This window comes from Rhagoletis pomonella, unplaced genomic scaffold (assembly GCF_013731165.1).
Source record: "Rhagoletis pomonella isolate Grant_MI unplaced genomic scaffold, Rhpom_1.0 Rhpom_scaffold_00007, whole genome shotgun sequence".
Taxonomy (NCBI): Eukaryota; Metazoa; Arthropoda; class Insecta; order Diptera; family Tephritidae; genus Rhagoletis; species Rhagoletis pomonella.
Window position 1 is genome coordinate 30894766 of NW_023458561.1, and position 12201 is coordinate 30906966.

Sequence of the window (12201 nt, forward strand, 5' to 3'; positions counted from 1 at the left end):
GTTTATAGAGTTTCTGTTTTTTTTGTTTTCAAAAATTTAAAAGCATAAACTTTTTTTAAATAACTAGTAAGTTTTAGTATAGAATATACAGTTGTTTTTAAAAAACGAACTTTTATTCGTGTTACTTTAAATTTAAATTTTTTGTATTTTAATTTATTATTTTTTTATTCTTGGAAGCTGCGTTAAGTAATGCAATGACGTATTTGGAAAATGCGCTCTATTTCGCCTTGCAACTAATCTAAAAGAGTTGAATAATTTTTATAATTAAAATTATTTTACACTATTTACTTGATTAGTTGCACATTTTTATACACATACCTACATATATGTGTGTATGTATTTACAATATAATTAGCGCTCTCGTTTACTACATACATGCAAGTGTTTTAAAAGTTTACAAGTGGTATGATTAAGTTTTTAGTTTTCGTTTTACTTAAATTCATTTAATAGTTTTTCATATATTTTTTATATTAATTTCAGCTAAAATAGACCAGTTATTTTTTTTTTTTTTAAATTTAGTTTTGCTTTTACATTACGTTTATTTTCATTTAGTTTCAAAGGCTCCATTAATAAGTTCTTTTAGTGTTGCGAATTAATTTTAAGTTTGAAATTCTTTAAATTCAAGTTGCACCATTACCAGTGTATTTTTCTTTTACTTAATTTCTTCATCAACTAACAATAAGTAGAGTGAAAATAGAAAAAAACGTCAAAAAAATAGAAACTAAGTAACATTTACCATTCAATTTGTTTCCATTTTAAAATGTATTGCATACTTTTGGGGTAGATATATACGTACGTACTTATGTATTAATAAAAAGTGTTCCTTATACCTTAAAACGACTGACTGCTTAATTATTAGAAAAGAGAAAAAACTCCTACAATTCGTAAAAAGTGTTTGTTGTTTTGATGTTCTCAAATGTTGTTGTTTAAATTCTTGCTACATACATAAGTAGTTAATAGCTTTAAATAGTTAAGTAAGTTAGTTGTTAGTAGTTACTTGCTTACTTATATGTAAATATATTTAGAAGGCAAAAAAGTTAAATTTTTTTGGGTGCATAAATTGTATTAAATATGAAACGTTTTTCTTTTTCTTTTTCTTTTCTTCAACTTCATCATTAAACTTTTACTTCAACATTTTCAATATAGTATATATATCTATATATAGTTTTTTCTTTTAATAAAAATGTTCGTTTAAATTCAGTTTTGGAACTGCTTTATCAAAGAAGAAAATGCTAAGTTTTCTACAGAACCGTGCAATAGCGAAAGTATAAATTAAAAAATTCACATAAAATGTACAGTACTTTGTCTCTTTAGTAGTAATAAAATACAATATACCAAATTATAAATATGTATGTGTGTACGTACATATGAACTACAATTCTAATTCAAAAAGTTTCGAATAGAAAGTTTCACTCAGTTTAATAAAGCTATTTATGTAAAGATTTACAATTAGTCGAAGTTTATATATATTTTGCTTTTAATTATATGCATATACGCATGTATGTCATATATGTCATATATGTATGTACATATAAGTGTAAGTACCTGGGTATATATAGTATACATAAACAATACCAATATATGTATGTATTTCAATGTGTATTGTATATAAGCATATAAGTATTTTCACGAGTCAATTCTGTTCTACATGGTTGGTAAATGTTGAGTAGTGTCAAGCAATGCAGTGTCACACTCTCATTCATACGCCGAAACTTTCACATTTCCAAAGAGCATTCACTAACGAAAAAAGCTTTCACTTGCAAAAAGAGCTTTCGCCAATGGATATGAGTTTTAACATTCGGAAAACATCTTTCACTAGTAAACATAGCTTTTCCATGTAAAAGGCGCTTTCACTCATGAGAGAAGCTTTAACTTCCAAATAAAGCTTTCATTTCTTAAAGAACTTTCCTTTGTAGAAAAGCGCTTTCGCTCTTGCTTATGACTCTTTCATGTAAACTCCAAGTGAAGCCAACGAAGCATTCATATGTTGCACAAAAACTTCCTCGCGCAAACTAGAGTTTTCACCATTTCGCCCAATTTAATTTCCTTTTCCGCTCATTGCTGATTTTGACTCAAATTGAAGTTAAAAGCATTGTTGCTACTATTATTGCAGTTGCGGTTTGTGTTGTTTTGGTTGAGAAGCTCATTTGTAATAGTTTGCACTGGCATTTCACTAAAAATAAAATAAAAGTAGATTTATTTAAACTAAGATTATTAAAGCTAAATTGAATCCGTGGACATTTTTAATATTTTTTTATAAATACAAATGTGCAGAAAAAGCTTTTAATGGACAGAGAGCGCTTTTAATCGGCAGAGCGGGTTTTTAGTTACCCAATGCACATCAAAGCAAAATGTATATAAAGCTTATAAAGCTCTGAACGCGTAGAAGGAAGTGCCCTTTGCCGATTTGTATTCTATCTTCTATAAATATATATATTTCAATGCAATTGGGTCCACAGTTTTTTTTTAGAGCAAGAAGTATCGACCGTCTCTCATATATCGTACTTTCGACTACAAAGCCCTTAGCATTCCACTGAAAGAGCTACTTTTAGAGACCCCTTAGTAGAGCTTTAGTCTTGCCGAAAGATCGACTAATGATTTGATGAAAAAGTTCACACTGGAGTGCAAGAACGCCATCGAAAGCTCATGTCCGCTGAGTATGCCATCGGGGAAGGCAAACCCGGACTGGTCAACGATGGAGTAGGTTCTGCGTAACCGGAATGACCCAGATTTAAAATGTATATGTATATCTGGCCAAGGACTCTAAATTCAGCATCAAAAACTCTTTGGGGTATTTGTATACTGTTACAACAAACACAACAATGGAGCACTCTCTGAACTCTTCAGGATCAGACTGGGTATCTATAAGTCTGTCACCAGAGCACTCATCGCTGTTTCAAAATTTTTATTTTATGCCTGAAGCAACGGATTAAAGCGTACATTCACCTAACGGGTGAATGCAGACTCTGAAACAGAGGTACAATCAACATATTCACGGATGCATCGAAATTGGATGGTAGAGTTGGAGAAACTGTATTCAGTCAAGAACTCTCCGTTAATTTAAAATTTAAGCTTCCGGATTTCTGCCATGTCGACTGGATGCCTATGAGTGTAACAATGGTTAGAAGGGTAAATATCTATCACGACAGGCGGCAGCGATCGGGGCCTAGGAACGCTTGTGGTGCAATCGAAGCTCATCAGGTAATGCTCAACCTCTCTGCCGTACGCCACTTATTACATACCTACAAATCAGGTAGAGCATTTGTACAACGAATAGGTGGAATCATCTAATTATTTACTTTTCAGCTACCCTGTTTTTGCGGGAACTCACTGGCGTGAGCTGCCTAAGGAACATCATTTTGGGCACCCAGCGTCTTGCCTAACAATTACATGTGTATTACATGCAGCCTCTCTCAGCTTTGCCATCTAACTTATCTACTATTTTCTCAAGTACGTGATATATATATAAGGAAGCAACTTCATATAGAGTACTATATATACTTATGCATTTCAAAATCAATAACATTACTTACTTTCTTTCGATTTGGCAGACAATTTCCGGTTGTCCTTGATACTGCAAGCTTTGAAGGTATTCCGCCCTGCGTTGGTGCACCAGCTTCTCTTTTTCGGCTCGTTCTCTCTGCAGTCTAAGAGCAAAAAAAATAATAATAAATTATTTATTATATACAAAAAAAATTAAGTGCTGAATTTGCCAAAAAAAATATATTAATTAAATTTTCAAAATCAAGACCTTACCAAGGCTGTTAAATTTCCATCCCAAATGCTTGCGTGGAATATTTTACAAATATAGATTAATATTGGCTTATGTAGCGGGATATTTAATGGTTTTAGAACAATGAACAAAGAATATAAAGCAGTTTATACAACAAGTTAAGTAAAAACATCAAGGGAATACCCTTGGAGCAATGTATTTGCTCCACAGCGTGAGGAGTTTTACGTATTTATTTTAGGGCCTAAACTAAATCTAAGTGTTTAATTGGACACAAAGCCTGTAAAGGGATATGAAAATTTTAAAAAGAAAGTCTCTAAATTTTATGTTATGCTATAGCAAACTCAGTTCAAGTCAGGGAAGAATCGAGAATAACGCAGGGCCTCAACTCCATTGCCGGACGCTAATATCGAGCAGTCGTCAACGTATGAGATCAGTAAACCTTACTCTGGTGGAGAAGCTTTGAGATGTGGAAGTAAAATAGTATTTGGGAAGAGACACCTCCCCGCGGAAGCCCATATTTAATTATACTTGGCTTCAAAGTTTGATCTCAAAAGAGTGCTGACGACTGATAATCACCAATAGTTCAGGGTTAACCCTTATAATTCCTGTGGGGGAGATAATGTCTCAATGTATCCAGTAGCTTGGGATGCTGTCAGCGGTTTTCGCCATTTCAGTTAAGCTCCCGAGATACTTGAGAGTTTATGGCGTTACGTGTTGTGGTGGTGCTGTGCACATTATGCCTAGCAGGGGTCAGGTTGCACGTAAAGTAGCAAAGTAGTAAGGCTTCCATTTACGCTTGCCACTGTGTGCCATTGTAACTTTTGCTTCATTAACAGCAAAAGCGAAATAGTTTAAGTGCCGCTCAAGTGAACTCAGTTGAATCAAAGCTTGCTGCGCGAGGTGGAACCCCTGAAGGCAGATGGGCCACAGGCCCTGTGGTATGCTCCCTATGTGGCCTAGGGCCTGAACAAATTTTCTTAGTTAGTTAGTTAGTCTCCGTATGTTGCAAGAATTGATACAGCATACGAATTCTGGTGGGGTTCTAACTCGGGCAAAACCCTGTGCTTTTTCCGGCACGTAGTTAGTTAATGAACTTACTTAATCCGTGATTGTCTCATGAACTGTTGAATTTTTCTGGCAGCTTGATTTTGCGTTGATTGTGAGTAAGTACGTCTGTAAATAAAAAAAAAGTTACAATAATAAAGAGAACCCTATTTTAAACACCCTGCCAAAATCAACTCACTTCAGAGGACCAGACGGACTAGTCTCTTTGGGTGTGCTGGGCTGCGAATTATATTCGTGTTGTTGCTGCTGCTGTTGATCGTTGCGGAAGTGATCGTAAAAACTCGATAGACACTGTGAAGTTGGGCTGCTCGGACTATTACCCACAGACAATTCAATGCCCGTCGATATGGAGGAGGATTGTGATTTCTTAAAACGTTTATTACGACAATATGAACGATAGCCATGTTGAATGACCAGCGCCGCATTTGTCATCTGTCGATAGTAGGCATATTGCTTGTAGCGACGATAGTAATTCTGTATAACAATGGCAGCAGTACGCTCCTTATTTTGCTCTTCTAACTTTTGGCGGCCCTTATAAGAGCGATATGCCTTCTGTATGCATTTGGCGGCTTCATACAATTCGCGTTGTTCGGTGTCTATGGGGTAGGAGTAGTAAAAAATAAAAATAGTTATGCTTTATTTGCAGCAGCCATAAGCGTATGAGATTGAGTACCAGTTAACGTCAGCTTCGAGAAATCAGCCTCAAATGGATATTGACTGCTGCTGGAGGCATGCAAAAATTCGGTCAACTGCTTTGTTGAGGGCGGTGGACTTGGTGAGCTAACCGAGGGATCAGCGCCGAGTATCGAGTAACTGGCTGGTGACTGTAAGGGGCCCGAACTAGCAGGACTTAGACTAGAGCAAGGTGTGCTAACATCATGATAACGATAGCTGTGATCATTGAAATCAAAGCTTTCAAAATGTGTATTGGGCAACGAATCAAGTGGGTCCATGAAGCCATTATTTAAGCTCGGCGAATCGGAGTTGAGCGGTTCAGTTAGTGGACTGCCGAGCACCATCATTTCATCGGCTTCATTCTAAGTGAGAAATAAGTGAAATTAGAGGAGTGAAATCGAGTATAAATGTTCTTACCTTGATGCGCTCCGGCATGGCGGCAATAATATGTTCGGCCAAGGTGAGCACTTTGGCATCAGAATCCCCTAGAAAATGGAAAGGCAATAGAAAGATATTAGCTGAATTGTATAAGCGGTTACAAAGCAGACACCAATCACATAAATTGTGAACAAATACTACAGCTGGCAGTAATCTGATGCGAACAAATATGCCTGCGTACGATCTATGGAATTAGTGCTACTTTCTGTTAGCATAATTTGAAGATCTTATACCAAGATATATACTGCGTTCTGAAGAAGGTTTAGTAGTAATATATACATCGACATAAGCAATTTTAAACATTTAGGAGAAGAGTGTATTAAGGTATGTATGGCTGTATAAATGAATTATACGCATACACCAACTAATTCAGCAACTACAGGAATACATACAAATTTCAAATTTTCACAAATTCCACATGCAAATCATGTATGTAACTAATACAGACAGTTGCGTGAAATCAAATAATTAAAAAAAAAAATAACAAAAAATAAAAACGTATCAACCAAAAGCTGCCTGAATATTATTTACAGAGCTCTTCGCAGCTATAGGCTTTATGATTTTTGATTTTAGTACTTAAAATATGTATGAAATCACTTTTGTCTTTTAGGACACTTAACAATTTACGAATTATTATTATATTTTTTTTGTTTTTAGTTATTTACAAACACCAATTACTCAACACCAAATTACCAACGATTTATTAATATATAAATATTTACACCAGGTTTACTTGTTAGACATAGCGCTTTTCCAGCTTATTTTTTACTCATTTACGCCAACAATTTATACAACAACAATTAATAACGTTAACAACAATCGATACACACATCTGCAGTGAGTGCCATATAAATATGTACATACATACATATTTACCGTACACACATGTGTACTAGAGAAATATGCATACTTAGTTGTACTAAACAGTAGAGATATATATGTATTTTATATATATATATATGTATTTTTGTTTCTTTCTTTTTATGTATGTATGCATGTAATACACATATGTATGTATGTATGTATAAATAAGGAGACAGAGCATATAGTGCACACACAAACTGACCTACAATACCATCGTTCTCATTATTTATAGTCACATCGTTTACATCATCATTATTGATCGTTGATGTATCATCGTGATCTTTGTCGGGTAAGGGACTTGAATCGCCAGTTGATACCTCGCCTGATATATGCACATACACATAAAGATTGGTACGTACAGATAATATTGGAAAAACAAACAAAACATATTTTTGAAATAAAATTTAATTTTGTACAAATTGAGTTAAAGAAACAGAAATTTGATTTTTAGAAGAAATAAAAGAATGGGTGAAATAAATTTACAAAATTTTTTTTTTTTTCGCAAAAAAAAAATATGTATGAAAAAATACTATGACAGGTGAAATATGTGGAAGCAGCTATCCGCGCTGCCGTATACTTACACAATGCAAAGTCCATTTTGCGTGATGGCGAAAGCAGGGAATTCGTTGTACTTGTCGCGGCCAGCGTGTCCAAAGATGACTCTACGGCCAAGTTGAAATTGTCATGTGCATCGAAACTGCAGTGAAAAGAAAAGATTTGTAGCAGATTTTGTTTTTGGAAGAAGTGATCAAGTTCGTTTTATTAAATTAACAGGTTTTATGTAGCTGATATTACTAGCTTGCTTTTGAGTTTCAAATAAAATATTTTGCATTTTATGCTAATTTTTGCTTTTTAAAGGATTTCATGTTTTTTATAGTTTGTCCGCCGATATGGGGCTCTTTAATACTTTAACCGAAAATCTCAGTGAACCAAAATTTCGCTTAGTAAAAGCGGAGGCACATTTTTTTCGAAAAGGGCCGACGATAGTGCCATCAATCATCAACATGTAAATTACCCAAAGAGTTTTTGGAGCTGATGCTGGAGTCACAGTCCTTGGCAAAATATGAATCTGGGTCGTTTCGGTTACGTAGATATGACTGTCGTGGAAGTGTGACTAATGGGCTCATGAAGATCGCTTGACATTTGGAGGCGATTTTAAACTGTTTTCCCTTTTTTTGTGATAACGCTATATATAATAGCTGCGACAGATATTCTGCATGCTGCATTTTTTTTCTTGAAACTTCACAGATATGCTTATTAGACGCCAACTTACATTGTCCCTAATATGCACTATTTGTTGGAAAATTTATCAAAGTTATTACAAAAACAAAATATGAGTTTTTCTAGTGGCAATGAAAAAATTAGTAATTTCGGTACTTTTTCGCCTAAATTAACGTTTTAAGGCTAAAATTATTCAAATACTTGGTTTATTTTTGATTGTACTGGTTTCTGGAACTCCACTGATTGAAGCAGAGAGAAGCGAGTGACACTAAACAAAGTCCCTCGAGAGATTCCCTCATATAATTCTTCAATTTTACACAAGGTGCCAAAATTGCACTTTTGAAAAATAGGAATACATTTTTGGGAAATCAATTTTTCATAAACTAAAATTTTCTAAATACAAAATTTACGCAACTGGTTTATTTTGGTTCTTGCACTTTTGTTATAAAAACGTGGTTTCTATTTTATTGCTAAATGGGAAAGAAAGAAATAATCTGCTTTGAAGTAAAACAAATTGGCATTTTTACATTTCTATTTCGGTCATAAAATACTTCTTCATAACACTGCCAACATATTTTTTAGGTGAGGCTGGAGTCGTACTTTAGTGGACTTCGGCTGGATTTACGTATAAGGAGAATTTATGATTTCGTTTGGTTCGGCCACAGAACAGGTAGTAGGTACACATAAGTATATATTAACAGAGAGATAATGGATGAGATTGCTATTATTTTATATCAGCGCCGTCTGGCGGATAAAACGAACTTGCAAACCTTTACGGGCATGTAACTGAAAATTTTCTCACAATTGAACCAAAGAGAATGGGACACCAGAAATTCATTAGAATTCATAGTCTACGTTACCGACAACCATATGAATTTTGAAGTAAAAAGCTATAAGCAGGTAAAGAAAGCTGTAAACGGCAAAAAACGTTGACTTTAATAAAAACTGTTTGCGTACACTTTTTGCAAACACATTGGAAACTACGCCAGTTTCATTCCGAACGTTTGAGCAATTAATTCCAAATTATTTTATGTTAAATAAAACATGTTTTAAGTCTGAAATATTTTTTATATTTTCAATTAAATCAATAGTCATTAACTCACATACTACCAATACCCAACTAACCTTTGCAAACGGGTTATGTCCTTGAAGGATTTGCCTGGCTTGGTGCGAATATCCATATTGATGCCACTATCAACGGAGGACCGTTTGGAAAAGCGACTGGCATTCGGTGGACTTTGATTGCTGAAAAAGAGTTTTACAGTTTTTATTTAGGAAATTTGAATCTAAAATAGTGTACATATACAGTGACGGGAATAACAAGTTTTGGCTTTATTTAATTTTTTTTTTATTTAATGCTTATTATTTTTTATGAAAGTATTGCTCACTATCTAACAAAAGCCATGTAAGTCTGAATTTCAAGCATTGTGCAAAAATTATGAAAACTCGACAAAGTGTCATAAAAATTTTAATTTTTTTAATCAGAATTTTTAGAAAAAATTTGGGTATGCAGTTTTATAGCTCATTAAATTTAAGTACAATAAAGTACAACAAAACTGCATACCTAGAATTTTTTCTTAAACCTTTTACAAAGTTTGAAGTTTTGAACTGTACGGTTTTGATTAGATAATGAGCTAAAAAAAACAACATTAAATAAACAACCGGAAAATAGCCAACACTTGTTAAAATGTCGAGATTGCCACCATACACGCCTTATAGCTTTCATCGCTCTACATATTAGTTCAGCATATTGACCTTACCTTGCCACAGCTACAGGACGCAAAAATACACCATCATGACTGCGTTGCATATCCAAAGCATCAAAAGTGTTGAATACGTGTTCGTTGTCTTTGACATCATACAATTGTTCGTTGGCATTTAATGATTTTGAATGTATATCAGTTAGCTGGAGAAATTAAATAAAAATTCTAACTTTAGTATGAATCTAACAAACAAATTGTTTAAATGAACTTACGGAATATTTATTGAGACTGAGCGATAAATTTCCAAAAGTGCTCTTCTTAGTTTGTTTTAGTCGTTCCTCTTCTAGGCGATAAATTTCCGACATGAGAGCTTTATGGCTAAGAGAGGACAAGTTTCCGATTAGGAAAGAGTTCATCGAGAAATGGTTTATGAGATAGAAAAAAATATTAGCTGCAAATTTAATTTACATATCGCTCGTTTACTAAAATGTTCAAAAGAAGCTCATAAAAAGAGCTTTCTTGAAGTTGTCAAAAAATTGCGTACTTGAATCTATTGAATTTTCTTCGCTAAACACCAATCCTATATCAGAATTTAATTTTTATATTTCGCTTCGGAGATAAAGCTTAACCAATAACACGAACCCTTTAAAATGAGCGATGTCCAATGGCGTTTGCTGCCCATTATCCTTGATTTTCAAAGCGTTATGGTTCCATTTATATAGTAAACTCGCCATTTCGATATGATTGCGTGAACAAGCCCAGGCCTATAAATATATACAGATTTAAAAAACTACACATTTACAATCATAAAGTACACTTCTACCCACCAATGGTGTATAACCATAAACATCTCGACTCAGCGCATCGATCTCAGTCTCTAGTATGATATTCGGATTCTCAGCGCGCCAATTGAGCAAAGCACAAACCAGCTTAGAGTAGCCAAGCGCCGCGGACAAATGTAATAAAGTCATACTTTTGTAGCCACCGCTCCAGTTGCTGCCATTCTGCAGCCATGCGCGTTTCATAAGCTGCTGACAATAGCCGACCAATTGCTCTTCGAAATTTTTGTGCAGCGAAAGTGTTTGTTGTTCAAACTACAAGAACAAAAATAAGATCATTACATTTACTTTTCATAAAATTGTTTGTGCTGCCATTGCACTCACCAGCGTCGCTGACGCCTCCACTTTCACTTGCATCTTCTCGTCAATCAATGCCAATCGATTTAGCAGCGTAAACTTGTACAGACAATCGTTAGTGTGCGCATCTAAAGGTGCCTCTTGACACAACATCGTCTTGTATTCGAACAGCACTGTATCGGAGATTACATAGTTGTTGCAAGAGACTTGCAACGCAGCGAAACCGGCCTCGTGCGGTGGACAGTAGCAACGCAGTACGCCCTCCTGTATTAGCTGCGTCGGCACCGGTTGTGCATCGAAGAGCAGCGTGTAAGTAGCATTTGCAGTCCATGGACCAACCACTAGCACCTTTACGCCGCCGTCTGTGTATGCCCACTCTGGACTGAAATCACAAATGCTTAATGGCTTCTTCGCCCCACCTCCCAAGTCAGCGCTGCAGTGCAGTTGTCCGTTGCTTTGCTGCACTAATGCACCATGCACTTCGGTCTGTTGTTGCTGCTGTGCCAATTGCTGCTGTTGCTGCTGCTGCACAAGTTGTTGTTGCTGTTGCAAATGCTGCTGTTGCACTGTATTCGATAGCGCTTCCTTATCATCCAAATCCAATTCGGGGAATTCGACTAACATATCGAAAGCATCCAAATTGGCAAATACATCGTCAGCATCCTCATCGTCACCTTCACAACTAACGCCTGGTACAAGGATCTCATCATCGCTTTGAGCTGCGCAATCACCACTCAAAAAATCTATAGAGCTGAGCATTTGAGCCTCCACCGCCGCTGCTGCTGCAGCTGCCGCTGAGGATGCCATTTTCCCATTCGTAGGACCGAAAGGCATATTCGCTATAAGCGTGCGTTGTATGTCTTCCTGTGAGAGATCGAGTGTCTCGTTAAGGAAGCTCAATGAATCGTTCAAATCGTGCGTGGAATGTGAAGCTGGTTGTCGTTGTCGTTGTTGGTGTTGCTGTTGCTGACCAATAGCATTACCATTGTTGCTCAATTCCAGCGATTCAAAGTCAATTGTATGTGTTTGTTGTTGCTGTTGTTCTGTTTCACAATTTTCTTGTAGTTGCTGGTGTTGTACATTGTTTACTGTGGCACCATCGTTGGAAGCACCAATATTTACACAACCTTCTGTAGCGCTGTTGCTGTTGTACTCTGTTACTTGATTGTTGCCGTTACAATTGTTGTGGTTGTTGTTGTTTTTGGAAGTATTAGTATTTTGTTCAACATCACTGCCCGACGACATCTACAAAGAAGAGAGAAAATGTTAGAATATGAATACAAAAAATTAATATGAAGAATGAATATGAATACAAATATGAATACGAATATGAATACGAATATGAATACGAATATGAATACGAATA

The 12201-nt window shown here is 35.5% G+C and overlaps 1 protein-coding gene across 4 annotated transcripts in view; it reads right to left on the reverse strand.

The window, feature by feature from the left end:
- Positions 1-1093: 1093 nt before the first annotated feature.
- Positions 1094-12201, reverse strand: part of LOC118742580 — a gene marked incomplete at its 5' end in the record, with an annotated part of 108103 nt that continues 96995 nt past the window's right edge. The window contains 15 exon segments of one of the 4 annotated variants that reach the window (XM_036474760.1): positions 2090-2173; positions 3534-3647; positions 3757-3784; positions 4832-4906; positions 4977-5394; positions 5472-5835; positions 5891-5958; positions 6978-7097; positions 7357-7472; positions 9122-9241; positions 9757-9902; positions 9972-10077; positions 10342-10463; positions 10527-10793; positions 10863-12080. In XM_036474760.1, coding sequence (XP_036330653.1) covers positions 2171-2173; positions 3534-3647; positions 3757-3784; positions 4832-4906; positions 4977-5394; positions 5472-5835; positions 5891-5958; positions 6978-7097; positions 7357-7472; positions 9122-9241; positions 9757-9902; positions 9972-10077; positions 10342-10463; positions 10527-10793; positions 10863-12080 — 3285 coding nt within the window. 4 annotated transcript variants of the gene reach the window in all.